Consider the following 27,125-nt stretch of genomic DNA (forward strand, 5'->3'; position numbering starts at 1 on the left):
ATGAGTTTGGGTAAGTTATTTAAGAGCAACATGTTTGCAGCAGGCTTGCTGCAAAAAGAAAATCTCAAGGATATTCTTCAGTGACCAAGTCAGTCTCCTGCCCTTAACCCAACAGAGCATAGCATCCTTTTCAGTTCCTGAAAGCATACTGAAAACAGAAGAGCCAGAAACAAGCAGTAACTGAAAATAGTCATAGTAAAAGCCTGGCAGAGCCTCTCACAGCACACTAGAGAGTGTTTGGGAATAGCCATAGGTTAAAGCCTTCAGGTAGCCATGACAGCAAAGGATTTCCATCCAAGTATTACTAACAATCTATATACTTTGACCAATGACTTTTGAGTCTCTGAAAATGGGGTAGTATATGTACTTTAATTGCTAAACAAGTAATGCAGTATTTTTTGAAAGCCCTTAAATTAAAGCACGAAGTCTGTACTTGAATCCCATTTTGATTGTTTGATTTAAAATCCATGATGTAAACACATAATATTAGAAAAAGAAAAGAAGCAGTCAAACTGTACAAAAGTCAGACCTCAAGCAGGTCCTTGTGGAGCACAGTAGCATAAAAGAAAATTATCACAAATGTGTGCTCTTGGAGGGATAAACCACAGCTTTTAGCGAGCTAAGCCTATTCATAAATTACAGTGATTCAGCTATATATAGAAAAAAGTAAACAAAGTTTTTGGCCCCAAAGAGTTTTTATCTGACTCTGAAACTTGGCATGAACTGTGCTACTTTTACCTGAAGCAAATTTGGCTGGAGGAAAAAGCTCATAAATCTGTTTCATGAAGTTCTATTCACATCTAAGACAGAGCTACTTCATCACTGAGCTTTATTTTATTTTATTTTTTGTGAAACAATGCTGCTCCAATGTTTATTCTGTCCAGGTAGCTCTGATCTCCCCTTTCTCCAGAACATTTACAACTACATGTAAATCCATAAACTAACATCTTAGATATTTTTATCTGAATTAAAGCAGAAGCAGGGCAATGTCCAAGTGATTAACGCTCACTCTTTATCAGATACATCAGACGTTTCCCTTTACATGGCCGTGTCCCTGACTGTTGGGCAGATTATCATTGAATACTCTAATGATATCAAAGCTTGTACAGATACATGTTAATGAACACAGATATATTAATAAACACGTACATACAAACCTATAAAATGCTTGCCAACAACCTTTTTTAAGCAAATAAGCCAAATAAACATAATTTCCTGTGTTATGATTCCAGTAAATTCAGTAAATGTTTTGTCCTTTTCTATGCTTTTTAAGTAATGGCAATCAGTGATAATAGAAAACAACTGATTTAAGTGTTTTGGAGTGTTTGGTTTCAGGGAGCCACTATCTATAATGAAATAATCGTGGTTATAAAAATGTCTTCACAGATCACAGTATGAATTCCACTTCTCAGCGGTTACATTTCAGGCTCCATTTGCTGTTAGATTGTCTATGACAAGCTAAGAATCCAAGAAATCACCTGGCTGGTATTTGGTCGTGCATGAATCTTGTTGCACTGCTTATACTTGAAAAGACTTCCTTGTCTCACTTCTCTGAATCAGAGGATAGCCTGTGAATGACTGTGTAGCCATAGAAGCGTTCATAAAGGCTTATTAGGTTGAGTAAACAGCGATCAAAATAGCACAGACCTCTCTGTGTCCTCAAAGTTTAGCTTGTTAAATCCAACTCTCTGTGTAGGTAGTTTATGATCATTGTATGTGCATTAGTGTGTCTTTCAGTCTGAATCTACCTACTGAAATCAGGTTTTTTGTTTGTTTGTTTTATAAGCGTTTGAATGTCTCAGTTTATGGTTTATGTCCTGTGTATGTTTGTCAGTTTCGTGTATACGATTGGGAAAACCTAGTTCGTTCTTTCTCTGTGGGTCCTTAGTGGGTGCAAGGAGACTGAACTTGGCACTGATTCGCTACCTTTCCCCAGCAAACCGTTTAGCCCTAAGGACTTTTTTTTTTTTTCCTCTGACTGAACAAAGTTCTTATGGAAGGCGACAAGAGCATGTGGCTGGCACAAAGTGATTTCCCATTTTACTGTCACTTTAAAGTGATATGCTACATGTCGCACAGTCAATTCCCCACTACCTGTGACAGATAGAAATTGGCCGGACTGAGGCCCCGCAAAATGGGTTTTTCAGCTGATGTGAGCGAGAGCACCAAAGCAAACGTTGGAGGGGAATCAAAATCAGCAGGAGTTAGGATTGCTTCGAGTAGTAATGGCGGCCAAGTGGCTTGCTGGTTACCTTCGCTTATATTGCGGCAATACTATCAACGGATCCATTCAATGTTATAGGCTGTTGAAAGTTTGGTTCATTATCTACTTCCCTCTCTCCATGAGTACCTTTTAACAGACCGATGCTGTTAAAAGGTCCTGATGAAGGATGGAGTTTATTTTTCAAAAATGTACCGCCCTAAAACAGAACACATGAAGGTGCCTATTTAACCTTGTTTACAGGTTTAGTAAACCATGCCTTTGGCAAAAACTGTGGATCTGAAGTATTCATTATGCTTATTGGTGATTTCTACATGCTGTTCTGTTGCATTAAGCAGTACTATGTGAAAAAGCAAACAGTGTGTAGCATTTTGTTTTAATGTTCAAAAAACCCTCCTAATCCTTATTTGTGCCAGAGGCTAATTTCCCCCTGCACAGAGTTGGCGTTTTACAGCAGGGCCATAGTCTCTTTTGTTATTAAACCACCACTGTGATGAAATTACATTCTTCTGCTTGTTTATTGTCTAGAGTCTATTGAGTATTTTAGCATGATTATTAGCTTCAAGCCTTTACTCTCTTTCTCTGAGATACAAGCAGAAGGAGGCAAAAAAGAAGGGATGATTTCAAGCTCAGAAAAACACATTCTTCTTCCTGCTCCCTCTCATCCCTTTCCCTGTCAGGGCTACTTGGCATTATCTGCTGGAACAGTGTGCTCTGAGGAAGAAAGAAAGTCTCCTCCCGCCCTCCGTCCTCCCCCCCTTCTTTCTCCTCGCCCTGCACAGAAGAGAAAGCAATTAAAAGGGAATCTTGTGATTGTCTGTGTTTATGGTATTGCAGAGAATGTTCCTGGACTGCTCTGATAACGCGTTGCGGGATCATTACCCAGAATCTTCGTTCTACTTGAGCTTCTCTTGCTCTGCAGATGAGGCTTTCAGAGTTGTCACACACACTGCTACAGATGTCAGGGGTTGAGAACATGAGTCCTTTTATTCTCAGCCAAAGTTCTATGTGTTAGAATTGATAGATATAAAATTGATAGATATAAATAAATAGATCTAGATACATCTTTGCTGCCTTTTGTGTCTGCCATTTCCTAATTTTCTCTCGCTTGCTCTCTCCTGTAACCTTTAGTAAGTTTTTTAGAAGCAGGTACTCGGATGAATGCAATTAGCAATAATGAAATAATGAATTTGTCGTTATTTTTTCACCCATTTTATTATTTGCTACATTTGTTTTGACAGCTTTATTTACTCCACAAATCAGTCCCGCTCTTTATAAGTGACGATGTGCTCAATTTTATATACCAGTAGATGATAAAGAAAAAATAAAACTTGACCATTTCAGCAGTAATAAAACAAACCCAGTGGTTTTCTTATGTTGTGAGGGGTGGCCGTCCCTCCCCAAGCCTGGTTCTCCCAGTTTTCTCCTCATCCTGCTAAAAGGCTGTTTTTTTCTTCCCACTGTAGCCAAGTGTTTGTTCATAGGGGGTCATTGTTGGGGTTTTTGGGGTTCTACATTACTCCAGGGTCTTTGCCTTACAATAAAAAAAGTGCTCGAGTACTTCATACCAAACAAGGTGTCAAATATTCCTGTTGACAAAGCTGTCTGTGATAACGATAAATCACAGTGTGCTAAGAAGACAAGCCTCTCATCATTTTTTAAACTCTGCTATCTAATTAAACAGCAATTTAGCTCCATGATAAGATAATAATTTTTTTCCATTCATTTATAACCCCCCTCGTGTCTCCATTATGGTCTTAAAGTATCATTATTTTGTGGCAATGAGCTTTAAAATATGATCTAATAGCACTTCAGGGGCCATGTGTTGCCGCATGAATAACCAAATCAATAATTGCATAGATGTACACTTCATAATCATCACCCTTTGAGATTCGGAAGACATCGCAGTGGTAAAGCCTACCTAATATAAAGGGCTGTGTTAGAGCACTATAGATACCAAGGTCAGTGTGGGCACATCAGACTGTATTAGGCTCATGGTTTCCTTGTCCTTTGATCTTTAAGACCGATGACAACTCAGCATATAGTGAGTAATTAAAGATTATTTTAAGAAATCAGCCTTGTACTGAGTCAAAGCCTTTTACATGTGAGCCTTTTGTGGCTTGCAGAGGTTGTTAACATTAGTTAGCCTTGCACAGACTCAGGAGACCACTTGAACTGAGGAGCTATCCTTGGCGATAACTGCTGTGAAAACCCTTTGTGAAAACAGTGAGATTCATGCTGAGCGCATGTAGCACAGTCTGAAATGGCCCTGCTAAAAACTTATCATTAGACGGCATGAAAAACACTAAATATTATAGCTGTTGCAACACATGTTGTGAGTGTATTCTATTGTTGCCATGGCTACATCAGTTGATGCTATAATTAAACAGCAGGAGCTGGTGGTCCTCTCTTGCTCCACGCAAACAAATTTTGTGTGACAGATGCAGATTATAAGCAGCACAGATTTTACAGTGAGTCTTTAGGGTCTATGTTTACCAGTGAATCCCTCTTCAAAATGTGACAAGTGCACATACAGCCCCAGAACTGCTCCAAGGCTTAGCTTGCATCCACGCTACTTATGAAGGCATCAAATGAATTTAGGTGTTCAGAGATGTGTTGACATCTTGATATTTTAGGATGCGTGCATCCACTAAGCCAATGACAGTGACATACTTCAACTGTTTTCTGCCAAAGTTAGTGCAGTTACAGTTGTCACTGTCTTGACATTACAGCTCTTGAGATTTGCCATCGTTCAACTGCCAGTCAAATGTGACCAAATCGTAACCCCCATAATGCGGATAAAGCAGCCTGGATTTAGGGCCGGTTTTACTAAGCGGCACAAATTACTGGGTCAAAATCAGCAGCTGTGATAAGGGAGAGAGCAATGTACTACCCAGAATTATACGGTGTAGGTGCAAGCATTGCATGTGTTTTCCATATCAATGAGAGGCAGCTGAAGGAGAGTCAATATGTTTTTGATGAACAATTTGCCTGGGACCATGTGTGGTGCTGTAGGTTTGGACAGCTGTTCTCTGGCAGTCGTATGGAGCTCAGGAGGGCTGCATTGTTACATTCACATTATTCAGTTTAATTCAGTTCAGTTTTATTTATAAAGTAGCAAACCACAACAACACTCACCTCAAGGGGCTTTATATTGTAAGGTAAAGATTCTACAATAATAGAGCAAAAAACCCAACAACTCGACTACCCCCTTTGGTTGTGCAATAGAATCATAGCACTACTATGAGAAAGCACTTTGTGACAGTGGGAAGGACAAACTCCCTTTTAACAGGAAGAAACCTCCAGCAGAACCAGGCTCAGGGAGGTGCAGCCATCTGTTTGCCATATAAACATGAAACATGTCTGTAACATGTGACCTATAGGATGTATAGAAGAACACCATTTACCATCAGATCCTGTCTCATGCCCGTATTAATGATGTGGTTGTTACAGAGCCAAAAGCAGGCTTTGGGTATTTATTAAAGTCAACAGTAAGACTCAGCCATTCATATAGCTCACTTTAGAGTCCCTTTATTACCTGCATTTTGATACACATTTCATTAGAGTATATAGTGAATACTAGTAGATAGGTATATAGGGAGGTAAAGAAAATAAAAACTGTACAAAAGAACCCTGTGCACACAGGTGTCTTCACTGTGGACTGACAAAAAAGTCACAAAAAACAGGAACCCTCCAAAGGCATCGTTCAGTCTAAAAAGTAACTTGAGTCCCTGTCAAACAAGACACATGCTGTATTTTTGTGTCAAAACAAGATTTCGCGCTGGTGCAGACTGCTTATAAATCTGGCTCTATGTCAGTGCTTGAGGTATCCTTAGCACCAAGGATAGTTCTTGAGTTCAGTTGTTGCCCTGAACATGTAATGGACTCACTCATGTTAACAACCACGGTGAATCACACAAGACTCATATGTAAAAGGTTTCAACAGCTGTTTTACTTTGAATGACTCATGCTCCTGTTGTTTGAGAGTGGATATGCTTTATCAACCCATCTCTTGCACACAGATCTGAAGAAAAAAAAACACCTGATGTTTTATTACACAGGGAAGTTGATTTAAAGTGGGAATGGAACGCAGACAACACCAATTCTCAGTAAAAAAGAAATTAGGATTATTATAAGTAGCCATAAATAAAAATTAAAAGTAAAAATAAGTTGAGTTCTGAAGCCAATGTTATAAGGTATTTATAGTAAAAAAATACAATTTAAAAAATAACCTTAAAGTAAGCCGCATTTCAGGCTATTGCTTATGGCCTAAGGCAAGTCATCACAATCAAAGTAAAAAATAATTTGAGCCGTGTAAAAAAACAAATAGAGTAATTGCTTTTTTCAAGCCTGCTGTATTGATTGACTGCAGTACATCACTCAGACTAACCTAACTAAGGAAAATGGGTAGCTTCCCCATTAGCTTTCACATAAATCTGATGCATAGGTAGGTGTCAACATGTCATGCTCCTCCCCAAACACTGGTATGTGAATAAGCTCTTTTATTTCTAGCAGCAAATCACAGAGCTTTTTGACCTTCTCGCTTGACATGGCACCCGTCAGTCAGTCATTTGACATTCCGAATCCCGCTGGCTAACCTTTAAAGCCGACCCGCAAACGCTGAACATCGTAGATGCGGCGTCAACTCAGCGTCCCCCACAAGCTGCTTAATCAGGCTGTGCTTTTGAAAATGAGCCCACAAGGGAGAACCGCTGATTAGTGTGGCAAGTGTATCTCACATAGGAAATGATGATGAAACGACCTGCACCCCAAGCTCTGATTCATACGTAATTATTGAAAGCACATCTTGTGTTACCTTTGAGATAAAACAGACTCTGAGTAAGAAGAGGTAGCAAAGCTCTTGGCTTATGTTTGTATGATTTTCCGAGCTTTGCTAAAGCTCTCCAAGATGTGTGCGGAATCTCGTTGATGTAGTGCGGGGTCCTGGTAGTCGTAGTTCATACACTATCAGAAGCTCTCCCAAGAAACACACATAGCATGCCGGGCCAACAAATTCAAATAAGCCTATTTCATTTCAGACAGAATTTATGATGCCGCATTTCATTTCGCAGCCTAAATAGAGGCAGCCAGGTCTGGAGTATTTTACCACTTACAAGAGCATTTCGTTTTTTTCCCTCTGTTGCCTCTGCTCTCATTCAGTGCTGCTGCATCATCAACTGATTCACCTCTTTGTGCCCATACTCCACCAAAGCAGAACATAGTGATGGATCGCATAAGAGGTAAATGTGGAGAGCAGAGAAATGAGGTAATAGTTCCACAGTGTCACACTTTGAGACAAGGCCTTATGTGACATCCCGTAGCAATCAGAGCGAGTTGTGAGTCGAAATGAAAAAGCGGCCTAAAGAACGCAAAAGGTGGGCAAAGGCCAGCCCTCTGCCGCCAGCACATGCAGAGTAATGAGCATAATTTGCAGCTGTGAGAGGCAAGTGGATTACATTAGGAATAATATCTTTCTGCCCTATGCTTGTGAACTCTCATCAACACAAAACAGCAAAAACAGAGGCATGAGGGCAGATAGAAAATTCTGATGCAATGCTCTGCAAGGTGTTGCGTGCAGAGCAAACATATGGTAACTTGTATTTGTGTCAAAATTTAAGACCGTTTAATTACCACTATGCAGCTGCAGGCAGTACGACGAAATTACAGGTTGCTGTTACTTTGCTCATCTCTTACTTACGCCGACTGCTGTACAGGCAGGCCAGCTGCTTAGGGGAGTAATAAGTGGGTAAAGAAAAAGAAGAATGAGAAATGGGAAAGAAAGGGGGTAAGGGCTAAAATGGGGAGCAGTAAAGCAGAAATTATGAGGCAAGCATAAATATGGACAACAGAAGGGGAGAAGCAAAAACAAACAGAGATGGTACAAAACTGCATAAAGATAAGAAAGCAGAATGAGAGTGACACGAGGGTAAGGAAGATGTGCCCGAGGAAGGAAGCACAGTACATCTCCTGAGATTTAATAGCAGCATCCTGCCCTCACCATAGATCCTACTGCCTACATCTCAGTAAGGCACCATCTGTCACAGGCTCGTTACATCCAGTCACTTCTCCCTCACACTCCAACCCTACTAAAAAGCACAACACAGACACAGATTGGGGTTGTGCTGACTTTAAAATGAGAAGGAATAGGTCCACTGGCAGGAGAAGTGTCAGAGGCTTCTGCGCCGCTGACGTACAGTATCGAGTGAGAACATTGATCAGATCAGCTTTTTTGCTGGCCGATAATGTTGCTCGAGAGACTTCCGATCTTGCACAGCAAACCCGAGCACAACATCCATTTGGATTAGCTTCAGAAACTTTGAGAAACAGAGCGCACACGCTGGAATTAAACTGCTCTGGCGCTTGCAAAGCCTTCGAGGTGAAATCACACCTGCGCCAAGCAAATTTGAATCAAGCAGACCTGCACATTCCTGACTTGTTTATAACCATTTTTGATTAATATTTCCCCCCACCCGCTAGCTTGGAAGGCCAAGTCTCAAAACAATCATTTCTTGACCTGATTAATGGCTTGCTCTAAGCAGTGATACATGCCATCCAAAGATGGAGGGGCTTCATGAAAATTATATGAGGATTTGTGGCTATCTAGGGGCTTTGAAGTAAGGAAAAAAAATCTACTGGAGCAACAGATATTAAGTCTATTCCCATGCATTTAGATCACTACGGGTTCCCTACAAACTGGCTCTGTGGTATCAAGAAGTTAAAAGGTGAAACATTTGCTAATTGTAGGCACAGGTAGACAGCGACAGGCGTGGTGTGGCCTCATCAACAGATAGATGAACTTTTGCAATCCTGGGCCTCTTACAGGGGAGGGAGTCAAGGGAGGGCTAGTTCCTGTTGACTGCAGCTTTTGTTTGAAATCACTATTAATAAAAGCAGGCAGTTTATTACCCTCAGCACATCACCTTCATCATTCCTTGCTTTAAATGCCTTTTTAAACCTCCAAAGAATATTTTGCAAACTTCAGACACTCTGCTGCTGCCTTTTCTAATTACAACAATTAACGTGACCTGTTTGCAGCTGATGTCGACACCAGTTTACAAAGGCATGGAGAAAATCTGACCTGTCAGTTGTCAATTAGTACGTAACATACATGGGCACATGTAGATGCACAAGTAGAATACACACTGCAGTTCTATCATTTAACACCTATTATTAATTATTTCTTGGTTTCTCTGTAAAGTGTTAATTGTGTTATTCAATGATAGTTTCTTCGTACCAATCAAATGGAGAGGATCGTAGTGGAAGGTGAACTCTGCAGCAGAACAGGGTTGTAGCAGGTGCTTCAGTGAGTGCTTTGTTCTGCTTAAGCCTCGTCCTAGGGGAAAAACTTAGACCTTACCTGAAATACTTTCAACCTGCTACTCAGAAAATATGTGGGGCAAGAAAGTGCTTTGAGGGCTATAAAGGAGACCCTGGTTTGATTTGATATCCAGCTTTAGCTGTGCTCTCACCTCGCACCTTTTTATTTTTGAGTACTTTTATTCTCTGGTGCATCTTTTCTATTTCTACCATCTGGTCTCTTGCCTGACTGGATATCTATTTTGTTTCTGTCCCTGTGCCTGCCTCCTGACACCTGTATGAAGTTAGCAGCACCTCTTGCCCTTCAGGCTAGAGTTAGGCAGATCAGGTCTAAATAGCTAGTGCACCACTCTTACTTTTTACTGATTGCTGAAGCAAAGGGTTTGGCCATTTTTGGCAGGTATACTATTAGTTGCAACTTAGTCACAAAGACGTGCATGCACACTACCATGTCTTTGTGAAACAGCCTGTCCAGTCGAGGATGAAAGGGGGGAAAAAGTGAGAGGAGGAGAATGAGTAGGAGGCAGAAGGTTGAAAAGGGTGGAGGGCAGAACATGACAGAAGCACTACAATGAGGAAGTGGGGGAAAAAGACGGTTTGGAAAGAGGTGAGAAGTGTCAGAGGCGGAAAAAATAGAAAGAAAAGATGAGGTGAGATAAGGAGAACTGGGTATTGATGGAGATAGCGGGTGGTGTGACTGTTCTGTCAATCTTGGCACATCGTTCCTCTCATTACAGTTTCACTCCCCGGCTCTGTCCTGCTCTTTGGTCCTCCCCCACGGCTAGCCCTGGAGCAGGGATCCATCCAGCCCAGCCCTCCTGTCAACACAAACACAACTCAGGCCCAGGCATCTGTCAGCCCACACAGTCCACTGTCAGCCATAGTCTATTGGCCAGTCCATATTGGCACAGCACAGCAGGGCAGAAAAGGAATGTAATATAGCACAGCAGAGCATCCATCAACAAACCTCGGGGTAAAACAGCACAGGACAGCAGCCTAAGCATCCATCACATGCAGACCCTGGATAGGCCAAACCGAGTCTCTGGAGGGACTGGTAAACAACTATTGTACTCTGCAAAATCCACTTTTAGAGAAAGAATTCTTTTTGTTTCAAATAACTAAAGTCAAACTGGTCAAATAACACAGATGAGGTGCTGCTTCATTGTGAGGACTGCAGCCAGTTAATAAGATAGATTTTCATTACAAATCGTTAAAAAGCACCTAGTTTTTCCAATTAAATCAAGTTTCCTGCAAGCGTCTTGTTGAACGAGTCCGAGCAAACCGACCACCGACAGCTGTGATCTTCTATTCTGGTCCAGTGAAGTCGAGACAAACCTGACCCTGCAAAGACATACCTTGACAGTTTCTCTGCCAGAAAGAGGCGAGAGCTACAGGCAGACAACTGCACTGACAAGTAATAGGAAGTCTCCAGTTTCTCACTCATTAGTGAGAACAGAAAATAGGTATTACTGATCATGCACCAGAACCACACTCTGAAGGTGTGAGCAGTTCTAAAGAACAGCAAAAAGCAGGATGTGGCACAAAATCCCAATATGTATGCAAGTCAATCCATTTTTGTTTTATTATTATTTTCTGTTGCAATCTGTTCAAGATGAGAATGCTTGAATTAGCAGAATATGGCCCTAGTTAAAGTCTGACTGTTGTGATACTTACTCCATCAAGTGTAATGGATTTAGTTTTCTGCTCTGTTTCCTTGATCCATATTGAACAGCATATAGTGGGCGCTAACATAAACGAGGTCACTCACAGTATGAACCTCATTAATTAAAGCAGAAGTTTAAAACTTGCTTTGCTAACTGAAACAGAGGGCGTAGTTAAGTTGTTGATTAGCTAACTCGATAGCTTCACATGCAGGCTTTTTTTTGTGCAGGTAAGATTTCTTCCTCAATGCTGACTTATTACTGTAGTTGTACCAAAATTATGATACTTTTTAATAAATTCTGTAAATAAGGAAATATAAGGCAGTTTAGTTTAAATGGGTATGCATTTCTAAAGCACTGAAAGATTAAATCACCGCTAACGCATACATCATGCTAGAGAGCCAGTTAATGTAAGTATTGGCAATAGCTGCTGGTTTTATTTAAGCACCACAGTGAGTTCTTGTTTTCCTCTAGAATCCTTAAGTGAACGAGTAAAGATTAAAATTGTGGCAAAATGGCTCCAGGTGCATGCACATCCCACGCTAGTTAACAAGCTGGCATGTAAGCTAAAACTGGTATTGCTGTTGCAATACTAGTTTTACTTCATTCATTCATGAAAATGCTGTACTGTCTAAAATAGTAACAAGATGACTGATGCTGTTTACTTTACCTGTCAGTGGCTGATCGGTGCACAGAGTACTTGAATACCCACATTTTGTCTTGTTTAAAATTAGAGCTAAGCAAAAATCAATAAGATGGCTATAACTAGACAGTAAAGGAGGAATTCATCGTCTGTGATGACCTGGGAATACCTCCTTAGAAAACCCAGAGCTAAACAAAACAAATGTTAAGAAGCTTCAGCCGGAGGCAAGCCTTCTCACTGAAATTAAAGCACCTGACTCTGAGCCTAGCTGAGAACGTGACGTTGAAAGCTAATTTGTAATAGGTCTCAGATGTTCCAAACTTCTGCACTACAACCTGATAACATAAAGATAATTACGTTATGTTAATAACATAACATAAAGTCTCATTGCCCTCATAAGACATGTAGTAGCTACTGGATATGTTCTGGATGACTGGGGGGAAACTGGAGACCTGTTTTGAATGGCTGAAGCATCCAGTCCAACCAGTGCCACTACTCTGTGTCTAGGTGAATGCTGATGACACAGTGCTCAGGTTGATGGCAAGAGTAATCATAAAATAAGTGAATATATAACTCTGTGTTGAATGTCACTCTAAAAGCCTTTTTCAAAAAATTTCAGCATTAATAAATGAATATGTATGCAGGAAAGCAGCAGAAGTAAAGCAGCGTGATAAGCATGTATCAGGATCTCAGGTAAAGTTCTAAGTATGAATTATAAAGAGCCACCGGGTATTAAAGTCAGTCTTTGGATCGTCAGCACATACAACATTCTAAAGGTCACTGTAAGAAATCTTGAGTTTATTTTGGGCAGGGAAAAAGCATTTTTCTCATATTCGTATTTTTAGTACATGACATTTTTGCATGGATCATACCAATACATCACTTTATTAATCACAGGAAACTCAGACATCAAGTAACAGTGGGGAAGGCTGAGGAGGTAGAAACTCATTTAATGTCTTCAATGCATTCTGCAATTGATCATCTGCTGTTATGTAAATTATCCCATTTAGCATGTGTGTATGCAAAGACTATATAAACATCAATTATCTATCTATTTTGATGTAATTTAATAACACAGCGTGCAATTGTAGGGGGTTGAACTCATTTTGTAAGACCTGAAACCAAATTTATTAAGTAATTAATTAATAAAGTAATTTAATCCTGTGTGGGGAAGGGTGAATTTTTAATTTTTTTAAGAAAAGTAATAAAATAAACTTTTTCGAATTAAAATTTAATAATGCACAAAAAACTTCATGCACAGTGTTGTGTAATACTGCCTCTGTGTGCACAATGTTACATTGAATATTTCAGTAACAGTGGTTATACAATTGGATAATGCACAGGGGAGAGAGTCTATTAAATTAAAGTATGCGCACTCAGTTATCAGCACTGTTACATGTGCTTGCATGTGTTTATATAATCTGCAAAGCTGTTCCTATCAACTTCACTGCTGTGGTTTTTTTTAGAAAGTTCCATTTCTTTTTTATGATGCTAATTTCTGTTAAAATAGCTGCCCTAACCCACACTGTGAATTTTTAATCATATGTCAAAACCACCAATTATCTAACATTTACATAATAATTACATTATGAGTACCAATTTGGCAGTCTGAGAACTGAGTTTTTATCAGTCACATGGCATCAGTCAGGATGGTTTATCTCTCAACAGGAAAACATAAAATGTGGATTTGTCAGCGCTACAGCAAAAAGTAGATTTTAATATATGTTGATGTTAACAATTGCATCCAGTAAAAAAGTTCGGGTTCAGTAACAGGCTACGGTTTAATGTGATCAAGAAAACGACATTAAACCGTAACTCTAAACGAGCATCATGTCCATTCGTGTGGTTGTCTTTTTCATCTCGTTTTCTTTTCCCACCTCCTCGTGGTTACTTCACAGTAGGCGACAAGCAGTAATGAGGAAGGAGAGGAAACAAGTGCAGTACAAGGAAACAAGATGTAAGCATTCAGTCAGCCAGAGCAGTTTATTGCTTCACTGCAAGCAATTTGTCAGTGTGTGTCCATAGCTTGCACTAATGTGGAGGAGCTGTAGACGATTAACGTCTAGAGCAGCAGATTGTGTGGTTCAAAAACAGCACCAGAAGGTTTTGATTATTAGTGTTGGGGAATAGTAAACTACACAGGATTAAACTAGTACTAGTACTACCTGTTTGATTGAATACCCGCCCCACCTGGACTAGTTCCTGGATGTAACCAATAGGACATCATCCGCAGGGTCTAGGACTGTGGTCAGTACTTTGTTAGGGTGATGTTGGAATGTGTGTGACCATGTTTGGACAAGAGACTGGCATTATCAGTTCAGGTTGTAGAGTGTATGTTAATTAGTGTTAAGTAACAAATCAAGTAAAATATTAGAGTTTCCCTCAACAAAACTGGAGCACAGAGTTCATGGATTTTAGTATAATTAACCACACTGAAAGTCAAGTTTATTTGTCAGATAACTGCATAAAAAATGCATCAAAAGCAACCAACACCAGAGACATGAAACAGAGATCCAGTGTAGTAGCTGAAATCAGCCAAGTGTTGCCCAGCAGACAGCTAGAGGCTACAGCTGCAGTGTCTATACTCTCCTGTCATTGGACATGACCACACCCTTTTCTCCCTACTATAATTAGAAGGTTAAAAGAAAAACATCACAGTCTCTACAATCACTATAAAGGAGAAAAATGGCAGCAGAGACCAAAGGGTTTTTTGTAGTGGGTAACAAGCATGTTTATTTCTGCTGTAATTTTGGGCATTTTAATGTGGGAGCCTATGAATGCAGATTCACTTTTCAAGCCAGCGTCAAGTGGACAGCTTTTGGCAGGTGTGTAGCTTCAATTTTGTGCACCCAAGAGTTGCCAGTTGGTGAATGGTAGTTTACAAAGCTTTCAAAACAGTTTCATCAATACTAATGTGATTGTGGTCAGAAAGAAATGGTACTTTCAAGGGAAATTGATTAGCGAGTGAACTATAGGTCTTTTATTTAACTGCACGAAAGCACTTTGAGGAGCAGGCATAGACATGTCATATGCTCTCAAATGGATCAGTTCTTTTGGGTGTCACACGTGAACAACGATGTTGCACTGTCACGACACACTTGCATGCACACATACACAGAACGGCCATTTATTAGTTACACCTTTTGAACTGCTTTATAACCCAAATGCATTGAGTTGCCACTAATTGGTTGATTAATCTTGATTTCTGTTGCAACATTCAGATGGCAGAGTCAGCATTTAATCCAAACAACGTGAAAGAATGGATCCACCCTGCCTTGTATCAACACCTCAGGCTGGTAGTGGTGGTGTCATGGTGCAGTTGATATTTCCTTGGCACATTTTGGGGCCCTTGGTACCAACTGATCATTGCTACCTTAGTACCTTTACTGAGTGTGTCCCTCCCTTTATGACAGTGTAACCATCATCTGATTGCTACTTCCAGGACATATAGAACCACAAAATGTAACAAAGCTCAAAACTTATATATAAGCTTATGATGGTGTTAACATATAAGATGCATGCACACAGCTCCACACTGTCACATCCTTCATGGTTTGTTTTGAGAGGCTAATGAACTGAAACTATTTATATTTTATGCATTTGAATATGACTCAGTCTGTTCTGCACCCCTTGTTCCCTCTGGCTTCTAGCTAGCTTTGGAAAGGGGCAGTTCATAGAACTTTCTTTGATTACAGAAAAATGTATCTGAATTAGCATAGCAAGCTTTTGAATTGCTTCTTTTAATTAGAACACTGAAAACTCTTGAAACAAAACTGAAGGAACACTTTAGAGTGACGCAATAGGAAGATAGCTGTCAAAGCGAGTCAGTAAACACAGCGAGTTATCTTGGTTCCACACAAAGGGAAGGAACATCAGTAGGGATTAAAGCTGCGAGTACAAACCTTCAACAAATCTGACATCCAGCTCCCGCTGTGAAGCAGACTAGGGTGACTGCACCAACACTTTTGTGCTTCACCCGGGGTCACCTGCCAAAGACAGCCTTACTCCACTGCTTCACTAAGCTACTCTCTTGTAGCTCAACACAATCCAAAGTGGTGTGCGCAGCCAAGGCTCGGCGAGTTGCCGGAATTTGCATGTGAGGCGCATTCACTGTCGGCTTGCATTACACCTGATATCCATTCTCATTGATTCCGACTTCTTCTCACATTTACATTTATTCATTAGGAAGACGCTCGGCTCCCTTCGCTCCCGTGCAAGATGTCTTAGCTTGAGCTTACTTGGTGTAATGCGCTGACAGCATGCAACAAGAAGTAAACAAGAGGATACCGGTGTCCCTTCTTATCCACAGGAATAACATACTGTTAAAGGAGATGTATTCATCAGAGAAAAAGGGTAAAGAAGGTGAAGGGTTCAGGAGGCAATACAAGGGGGTGTGTGGGAGGAGAAGAGAAAAAATGGTCGTTCACTTTGGTTTTTACTCCAAGACATTAGAATTAGTAGAGGCCTTAGGTGTCTGCTTAACTTAATAGTCTTTGTTAGTCAGTGGTATCAAACATAGCAGTGCTGAACTATATTAAAACATAACCAGCTTGGCTTATTATTTCAGCACAACTGTTTGTATAAACCTTACTCAAAGCACCTTTGACTTCCATACACCCGCGCCTACTCAGCTGGATTGCATAATTGCTGTGATTTGTTTGCTTTCCCTATCTACAAAACTCCACACTTCATTTTGCCTAATAGGATTACATATCATGAAATGGAAAAAAGTTGCATCCATTTGTTTCCCCTCGTAATGAAGAACCGGGTCTTGCTATTTCTCACCTAACCTGTTTTTGTTCTCGCTGCAGGTGTTATGTTGATGACAAAGTCTCCAAGGTGGCTTGGCTCAATAGATCCAACATCATCTTTGCCGGCCAGGACAAGTGGTCCCTGGACCCCAGAGTAGATCTGGTCACTAAAGGACAGCTGGAGTACAGCCTGCGCATACAAAAGGTAATGTTGACAATAGAGATTTAAAAGCTGAACTGAATTATTGTGCAAAACTGATTCAACCAGAGCTGAGTTGGGTTGTCATTTGCATTTAGATGTGGAAGAGAATTTCTTTTTTTTTTAGTTTCAGGGATGTTATTCAACAAGTCATGAAACACAACCTTATTACACACACTTTGACTTAAATTTATTCTTTTTTTTAGCAGCAGATGTTGTTAAATATTAATGTATTCATTTATTTATGCAGCAGGTTCAGTCAGAGGGACTTTTTTTAAACTACATTCTTAATTTTTGATTTTTCACTGTCTGCATGCTTTTACAAGTATAAACATAAGCAGTGACGGGATGGGAAGACAGGAGTGTTTTCACATCCCCTTCAAAAAAAATCTTTCCTAGCATAAATTAGTGCTGAAGAAGTAGTTTGACATATCGGGAAACTTGGTTGCCAGCTAAATATGAAACTGGAGCCGGAATTCATTTTATTTTAGCATAAAACAAAGACAGAGGGAAACAGAGTAAAGGGGCTAAGCATTAAAAATCTACTTATTCCATCAACTTATTCATCTCTATATTGGAGATACTTTCAAATAGAAATGTTTATTTTAAACTTACCTTATTACTGTCAGCATGACAGAAGGGCAGAACATAACATGTAGTGTATATAGTCTCAAATGTAAAATTTGGAAAGGCTATAGAGAGCAAGCAAAGCAAAGCTACGTACAACTGCAGAGGTTATACAAAGTGCAAGACTTGGCATAAGTGACGGGCATTTGCATTCTGAGTCCCGAGTGTGGTTCGCTTTAGGCAACAAAAGCAATGTTGTTTGAATGACAATGAGGTAAACACATCCTGCCCTGTTCTTCAAGTCGCTTAGCCAAGACAACAATGGTGTGCATAACCATGGACACATCAAAATCACAAATTTCTTTTTATGATGAGATTGCATTATAATAGGATAAAACACATTTTGTTGATTTACTCAGGAAATCAACATTTTGGACTTTGCCAAGTCCATTAATTCACAACAGTTCCTCATTATGTTAATGGAAAACATAACCGAGGCTCCAATACATTTATTTCCAAACATATTTGCTGTCTTGCATTCCTAATATCTAAAAGAAATTTGCATGAGACAGAGTTGGTCTGCTATTTTATGGGGACATGGATAGGGGTGACTGGCGGTGTGGCCATAAATCTGACATTTTTAGAATCTGGGGGGAGAAAAAAGCACACATTAAACTACAATAAAGTTCATATGCCTTCCCTGCAACAACTGCCAGCATTTTGTACTTCATTCAAAAAAAACAACAACAAACCCAACTATTATTTAGTCATTTCAATATCACAACTGTTTGTAAGTGCTTTCCTCGATCCATTTCTTTAATGGGGCTTACAAACACTATTTCATGTCCTGTTTTAATGATTCAACTTTCAAGTCACCTAACAGCATTGACATTTGATATGTAATATAATATATAAAATGTAATGTAATAAGTAAGTGAAATAGTCATGGTAACCACATTTAAACAGACTTAAAGTATGAATAAACTGAAACAAAGTACTTCAGAGTTTGCAATGACAAAGCAAAAATGATATGTAAGAGGCAGAATAATATTCAGTGAAGGGATCGTTCAGGAACCTTTTCTACTTTCACTAAAAGCAACAATATATATATATAAACAAAATATATGAAAAATGAAATGAATAAAAGGAATGTCATAGTTATGTAACAAATATTTGTTTGGTTTTTATTGGTTTGATGAGAAAATTCTGATAGTGGTTAATCAGTGTGCAGTTCTTGGTCTTTCATAAATACTGTCTTTGAGTGAAGTGTAATTCAGATTAAAGAGAATGTCAGTTTAAAATGACTCAGCATTTTTGTGACATGGGAAGTGACTTGCTTTTTTGTTTTTAGGAGAAATTACAAAAGACAACAATAACAATCACCACATGCAAAATCTCTCAATCTCTAATTCCCATCCAAACTTAAATCCGGGGCTGCCCCTGATTTGAGTTTGGATGGGATTGAGGGAATTTGGAGTAAGGATTAGTCAGACACACAGACTGCTACACAATTACAGTGGCAGGATAAGGAATGAGGGAACGCAAGCATTGTGGGGAACAGCAAGATACAACAAAAATACCAGTCATACATCATGGTTTCTCATTCTCAGGGCTAATATATACTCGGATAGCTATTTATCTTGGTAATCTCTTTTCATTTGAATGTTGCTGTATTGTCATAAAGTCTGTATCAGGTTGTGTGCATGCCTGTGAACTCTCTCTACATGATCAGGAGTTGAGCAACTAAAACAGGTCCATCTTAGGCCCCTGAAGGTTCTTATCGATATGAAATATTATGTGTCATGAAGCAGGCAGGATTGAGGACCCAAAATGCAGACTCTTAGTGGCAGGGCTAACTCAAAACACAGCTTTATTGCTGATTACAAAATACATGAAAGCAAACTGGAAGAAACTAGGAACTAAACAGGCAGGTTTAGTTCCTAAACCTGCAAGAATGAGGTAGATCGGGGCAGACGCAGACATACACACAAGGTCAAACAAAGGAACAAACCACATGGGGGAACACAGCTGAACATAATCTAACTAACAAGACAGCTGAACATGACACACACCGGACAAGAGACTGTCAAACTAAAACAGGAAGTATGAGACAGATGAAACACTGGGAAAAAAGTGAGGAGAGAGAGGGCGAGAGAGCAAGGAATGCGACGGACACACAGAGACATGACCAGGGAAACAGGACACGAAGGCGAGACCAGGGCATGAAAAGGAACCTAATAACTAACTAGACAATCTGAACTACAAATACAGAAACGCAACTAGGAAATGATTCACACAGAGAAAACAAGTATGAATAAACAAGACTCAAACAACCAAAAACACTGACTCAACATCCCAGGTACCCTAACAATTATGACAGTATCAAGTTGCCTAGTAACTGCCTACAAGCTGAAATAACCCACTTGTAGCATTCTTGCACATAAGACCTTTTTAAGAATCTCCTCATTTTAATTTCACAACAGTAACATCTAATTTTGTAAATATTTAATTTACTACATTTTGATGTCTCCTAATTATGATGTTTAGAACATCATCATTTGATATCATTTGACACATTAACGTATGACTAAGTTTACTGTTGTTAGTGGGTATATCGTACATTTAATGTCAGATAAATAACAATATAAATATACTTAGGGAAATGGGATTTCTAGCGTGCATTTTTTCAGATGCTTGGTATCGACATGTACTGTGTAGCTAAACCACGGTGTGTATAAACTGCAATCAGAGCAAGATAAATTAAAGCTTTAATCTTGAAATATATGGGTGCATATTCAGTTGAAAACAGTCATGCCAACATTACCAACATTTCATTATCCACTCAATGGGGGTGGACAGTGTCTGGCCAATAAACGTAGCAGTGCACTTATATTTTTTAGAAAATGGACAATTGAAATGGTCGTTTAAACATTCAAACATACGTGTAAATACATTTTCCTGTATGTTAACATACAACAATCCAATATTTATCTGTTCATTTAAATTAACATCTACCGCCCACGTTTCTTTTTTGCTTTTGTCTTAATGTATTTACTGTATGCGTTTGCTACTAGGAAAAAGATATCATCTATTTAAAATATACACATTCTCCCAGTAGCATTGTCGCAACCAATTAAATGTTGTTTTACACTAATAACTAATATTCTGTTTTAATGCGTTAGGTGGATGTGTATGATGAAGGCTCGTACACCTGCTCCATACAGACTAAGCAGCAGCCCAAGACCTCACAGGTCTACCTCATTGTACAAGGTAAGTTACAAGCTCCTGCTGCAAGGCAGAACGTGAACATATCGAATGAAGTCTTTGTCCAAGAGTTCACAAGCAGCATACACAAATGTTAATGCAATAAGTCATTTCTATTGCATTTGTTTTGTATGGTGTCTGGAAAGGAAATTACAGGAATACATTTCGTGAGAAACAGCATGCCTTGTTTTACTTCAGCTGAGTCTTAAGTGCACTTAAAAATCTTAAGCAGTTTTTCACTTCAAAGAATGTGAAGTTGTCTCTCTTTAATTGGGACAGCTGCAAAGATGAGAGCAGGAGGTAATCAGGAAGAGTGAGAAACGGTGATATTTTTCCCTATTAAATCTAGGTTTTTTGAAGTTTTCCTGTGGGTACGAGGCTTTTGGCTCATGAGATTACAGTAGAAACAATTCTGTGAAATCATCAACTTTTTCTAGCTGAGAGGCCTGATGAAAAGGTATCAGCCTCAATGCACAGTCATGTTAAGCTGTTCATTACTCCCCTTTTTTAACTGGATTTGTGAATGGTCCCTGTAGGCGCTGGGAAGCTATATCTGCTGATAGTCAGACCCATACATAGATTTCTTAACTAATTTTTTAATTTGTGGCTTAAAACTTGACTAATTATCTCAACATAGAACATCTTAGTTCAATTACATGGCACATACTACTTAGATATCAGGAAATGTCTGTGGTGCCTAAAACAAAGTAATAACGGCCTTGGATGTGCCAAAATGTCTGAAACCGAAATACCAGATAAAGCAGGAGTAAATTTTGTTTGCTGCTAAAGAAAAGTGAGTGCTCCCAGATCACACCACAATCGATTTTTAAGTCAAAGAAACAAGTTGCACAGCAAAGAAACAAGTTGAAACTGAAATGCAGACTTTCAGCTTTACTTCAAGGTGTTTGATAAAAGTATTGCCTTTTGTGTTTAGAAATTGAATTGAATTGAAGTCATTTTTTATTTATAGTCCTATAAGTTATAGGACAAACTAATATAGCTTCAAATAGAAATATTGTTATTTGGATGAAAATCTGTTGTAGTCAGAGACTGTGTGAAGTTTAAAACCCATGGGTATCACCAACTGCTGTGCTTCCTCCTTTGTTATGCTCTGCCAGGCCTTTACTGCAGCCACTTTCAGTTGTTCCTTACTTGTGGGTCTTTCTGCATTCAGTTTTGTATTTACTAACTGTAAGGTATTCTCTGTTGAGTTAAAACCAGGTGTGACTGACTTGCCCATTGAAGACTATCACATTTCTCCTCCTCATGAAACTCTTGTGTTGCTTTTGCAATCATTTTTGAATTATTTGGCTGAATGTGGGCAGCATTGTACAATTTGTCAGGAGTCACAACATCAATGAACACTAGTGGACCAGTTCTACTACACTCTTTGCATGCCCAAAGAGTGTAATCAGTGGTTTGCACGTTGTTGTAAACCCTCATTGTTTCCATTCATGAAGGTGTCTCTTGATTGTAGACCTTGACCTTGATACACCTACTTCCTGTATATATCCTCACTTGGATTGTGTTAGGAAGCTATTTTTCTTAAGCATTGAAATAATTTTGTCATCATGCACTTGAACTGGCCAGTGCATTCATTCTCTTTAAGAATGCAGATTCTTGATTTGGCCACTCCTAAAGTTTTTGTTATTTCTCTGATGGGTTTACTTTGATGTCCTAACTCACTTGTACTAACATATCTTTGGGCGTCATATTTAAAATTACAGTGAAAAGCGGTAAATGATATTTCGTCTGCACTAGCTCTGTTATTGTCATACAGTACCAGCAAACCTCTGATAAGACAGAATATTAGGTTACGTCACATCAAAATACTGATTTTCTTTCTAAAGTTACCACTTAACGCTCGAATTCAGGTATTTATTATGATTTTCTTTGTCTTATTATGCCCTAAAGCATTTGCAACATAATTTCTCTGCCTGTAGTTTTTCCTGCCTATTTATATCTACACACTGTCTCAGAAAAGCAAATCACACCCAGAAAATAATCTTGGCGATAACAGTCTCATTAAAACATTTATTCTTATGTTCACACTTGGCTGTTATACAGCAGCTGCACACTTTTTCAGGGTAACGGTTGGCCTTTTCAAGCCTTGTTTAAATCCCTAAGTTGTTTTTCTTTTATGAATCGCTTATAAAACAATAAGAGCAATACAAACACGGAGTTGTGCATCAAGGGCAAGTTTATTATCGATCAAAATGCCAAGTCTCTCAGTTTGGCTTTTTCAAAGCCACAGCTGGTTGACAGAATTTTCTTCTTTAAAGAGTCTATTTTATACATGCATGCAGAATGAGTTCTCACAATTGGATTTCCTATGGTGTCCTTGTTTGCTTGCATGAATGTGGGGGTTGAATTTTTGCATGCTTTATCTTCAAGCTGTGAATGTCTGAGCTTCTCAGCTGTCCGTCACCCAAAAAGTGACAGTAAATGTTGATGGAGTGTTGTATACAGCATGTACTTGGATACATTTAATGTTGTAGTTCAATCCATTTCACCAGTGCTGGAGTTTTTTAACTGCCCTCTCCATTTTGAACCTCCTTACTGTGAGATGTGAAACCCAACCGCAGATAAATGCTACAGGCTGTCAGTGGATGAAATGCATCACAGTGCAATTTCACCACACACAATAGTCTACTGAAGAACTTATCATCCAGCTATGAACTGACGATATCATCCATTAACAGCATTTTTAAAGGTCAATATGTGAATTGATGCTGCTCTTCTGGGATCCATGGCAGCAAATTGCCTCTCCTTCCCAGAATCCATCGTGTCCGATTATTCACTGCTTGATCATTGGAACGTCCTGTGCCGGCTTCCAGAGATTCTGACGGCGGTCTCATTCATCACAGCTAATGCGACGGTTATGGCCAAACATTGATTCTGTTGCTTTCATTACCTGCTATTTTGTCCTTTGCTCTGCCTCTCAAAGTCCCATTCAGTGTTGATGCCATTGTTATGCTCATCTATTGTATTTCCCTGCTGTGTGGGTGTAATCTTCTCCTTTAGGTTCACTTCAGCATCTTTCATCTAAATTGCCTTGCTGTGCTGAAGGCGTAGGTTTCTGGCAATTACAGTGAATGTGTTACTGTGAACAAATACTGGGACTTTTTATTTACTTTGAAATTTTGGTCAAATAATGAACGTAGATGTGCTCAAACAAGTGAATGCAGCATACAGGTTAACTAGGTGTAAGTTTGATTCTGATTTGTAAATATCCGACTGCTTTTACTTTTACTTTTACTAGTTTTGTCCACTCTTTTTGTACTCTAACTTTAGTTGTTTACTAAGAAGACAGGACAATGTCTCTTTGTTTGTGGTACTATAATGACATTACAAGCAGCAACCTACAGCAACCCCCACAAAACCCAATCAGCTCTGCGGGATAATAATTCACCCCGCCTTCATCTTTTAATGGGTATGAAAATGTTCCAAGCTTCAAACATTGCCCCTGGTTACAGACCCAAGAGCAGGTTCACATAACCAAAGCTGACAATTTTCTGCTAGCAGGGACAGGGTCGTAATTGGAAAACAAATGATCAGACAAAGTAAATTTGCCGTGGATGAAAAAGTGGCAGACTCGCGGGGCTCAGACGAGCGATACCAGGAAGCAGGGTCACTGCACATGACAAGAATCGTAATATAAGGGCGGGCTTTTCACCCCAATCCAATTTGATTTTTATGAAACACAGAATTTGGTTGATCGGCCAGTCTAAGACAGTGCTTTTATGAATTGAAGGTTTAATGGCTCCTTAAGCTACTTAAAAGAGTGTGTATGTGATTGAATGTAGATTTGCAGTGTGAAAAATAATTATTTGATCTCCTGCTAAATGTGTAAGTTTGCTCATTTAGAAGAAATCAAACAATCTCTAATATTTTAGAGAGAGAGGATATCAACAAAAATCCAGAAAAAAATCACATTAGATAAAAGTTATGAACTGATTTGCATGTCATTGAGTGAAATAAGTATTTGATGCCCCGTCTTCCACTCCAACCTCTCCACCATCATGGGCAAGACCAAAGCTGTCAAAGACTGCCAGGGACAAGATTGTAGACCTGCACAAGGCTGGAATGGGTTACAAGACCATCACAAGAACACTGTTCCTACAGTCAAGCACAGAGGTGGAAACATGATGCTTTGGAGATGTTTTTCTGCTAAGGGCAGGACGAGTTCACTGCATTGAGGGACCATGTATCATAAGATCTCAGACAAGGACATCTTTCTCTAGACCAGAACACTAAAGATATGTTATGGATGGCTTCTAGCTTGACAATGACCCACAACATTACAGCAAGGCACAAAAGGAGTGGCTAAAAAAGAAACACATAAAGGTCATGGAGTGCCCTCCAAGGTCAATCGCATAGAAAATCTGTGGACTGAGCTGAAGCTTTAAATTGCCAAACAGAAGCCAAGAAATATGAAGGATTTAGAGAGTTTCTGTAAAGATGAGAGTGGACCAAAATCCCTCCTGAGATGTGAGCAAACGAGGTGGCCAACTACAAGAAACATCCTACTGTGTTTGCCAACAAGTTGTGTTTTGCTAGGTGATATATATTATATTTTATTCAATGACATCCAAATCAATTCATAACTTTTACGTGTTTTCCTTGGGGTTTTTTGTCTGTATCCATTAAAATTAAGATATTTAATTATTTCTCTCACTGTACAAATGCAGATTAATATTAGATTCAGAATATCTTACATTTCATATAAAATCCTACCTGATTCACTTTCTCATAGCCTGTGGAGAGGTTTTATCTAATCATGTACACTTGACAGACTTTGAACTTGAACCTTATATAACTAATATTAAATTACATCTGCTCTGCGCTGCTGGGTTTTTTTGGAGTGTGCATAGAGTTCAAGCGAAATTCTCCACCACTTCAACAACTAAGAAAAAGTACACTTTAGATGTATATAGATCTAATAGCAATCCCTGAGGGGAAACGGTTTGTAGGGTTTTTTTAAAGATGAAATCCACAATGTAAAAAAAAAAACCCTGTCCGAAGCCCATAGAAACTGCTTACTTCATTAATAATACCAATTAACAACTAAAGGATGGCAGGAGGCAGTATATTTTCTCTGAAGGCAAATATTTGACATTCTAAAAAGTTGGTATTTTGAATTTTTACTCAGTCAGCTTATTTACACTTAAGGTGTCCTTGGGTTAAGTGAACGTGATCTCAACTCATCATTTTGTGAAGCAGCAGGGTTGCTTCAAACTATGACCCTAACCAAGAGTGTATTGATTTTAGAGCTTAAAGCTAACTAAGCATATTTGCAGTAGTATTAAGGGCCGAACCCTATCCAGCAAGTGATAAGTAAAAACCAAGGTCAACAAGGAAACAACCTCCATATGGGGTTTTTAACATCTGAAAAATGTGGTCATTATTTCTCAGTGGCCCAAGTACCCATGACTGGAACGTCAGAACACCAATGTTAAAGGACACCTTGCATGTAATGGGGGATCAGGAAGCACCTGACATAATGCTTCTGACTTGCCCACCATCACTTTCCCTGATACCATTAAACAACTTAAATGACAGTGAACAGCTAGCAGTGGAACAAAATAAGATGAGAGCAAAAGGGTGAGATAGTGAGCAGACACAACACAGTTGTAAAGGATAATCAAACAGCATACGTCATGTTCAAATAAATATGTGATATGATTAAAAAAAGAGGCATTTTGTTTGTAAATACAATATATAAGAACGTTCTTTTAAAAAACATTTTTTCCTAACTTCCCCAGTGTTGTTGAGCATTGTAGTTCATATAGCAGTGGGTACAATAGAGAGGAATCAGGAAAGTAAAATCAGAAGTGTTGTCTCTGTGATTGATGGAGCATGTGCCGTATTTTTTTCTGAATAGCCTCTTTAAAAAATAACCAGGTACTACCTGCAATTTATTTTTCTAGTTCTTGCCATGGATAGTGTCTGTTCCTTTGTGGCAGAATAAAGAGGCAGGATTGGTACAAATAGAGACAAATCAGTGATCAAGGTCATTTATGGCTACAGCTTTTTAGACTTAGACTTAGACACTGCCTACAGTGCTGTAAAAAGGATTTTCTCCGTTCCTGATTTCTTAATTTTGGCATATTTGTCACACTTAAATGTTTCACATTGTCAAACAAATTTTAACCCTTTCATGGATGAATTATGACAACCTCAATCAGGATTTTCTTTCATCATTTTTATTCATTTTTAAGCATGAAAAGATGAATAAATATACTTGAGAAAAAATACTGATCGAGGTTGTCCTAATTCATGCATGAAAGGGTTAAATAACAATAATTACAATGAAACATGTCATACGTATATAGTAACATTAAACGACCAGTGGGTGGCAGGGTATGGAGTGACACATCAGTGTCCAGTGTAGTGGTTTATGTGCAAGTATACCATCAACACTGACACAAATACAAGAAAACTGTCCACTGTAGTGACCAATATGCGTGAAAGGGTTAATATTAGACAAATATAACCTGAG

The 27,125-nt window shown here is 39.0% G+C and overlaps 1 protein-coding gene across 6 annotated transcripts in view; it reads left to right on the top strand.

Moving 5' to 3' along the window:
• The window catches only part of lsamp (limbic system associated membrane protein), a 741,226-nt gene that overhangs the window by 651,324 nt on the left and 62,777 nt on the right, over window positions 1-27,125 (top strand). For all 6 annotated transcript variants that reach the window (XM_084951574.1, XM_084951573.1, XM_084951576.1 and 3 more), the window contains 2 exons: window positions 16,654-16,798; window positions 20,542-20,629. In XM_084951574.1, coding sequence (XP_084807700.1) covers window positions 16,654-16,798; window positions 20,542-20,629 — 233 coding nt within the window. The remainder of the gene's footprint in view (window positions 1-16,653; window positions 16,799-20,541; window positions 20,630-27,125) is intronic.

The sequence above is a fragment of the Perissodus microlepis genome, chromosome 14 (assembly GCF_051167445.1).
Source record: "Perissodus microlepis isolate ML-2025 ecotype Zambia chromosome 14, ASM5116744v1, whole genome shotgun sequence".
NCBI classification, from domain to species: domain Eukaryota; kingdom Metazoa; phylum Chordata; class Actinopteri; order Cichliformes; family Cichlidae; genus Perissodus; species Perissodus microlepis.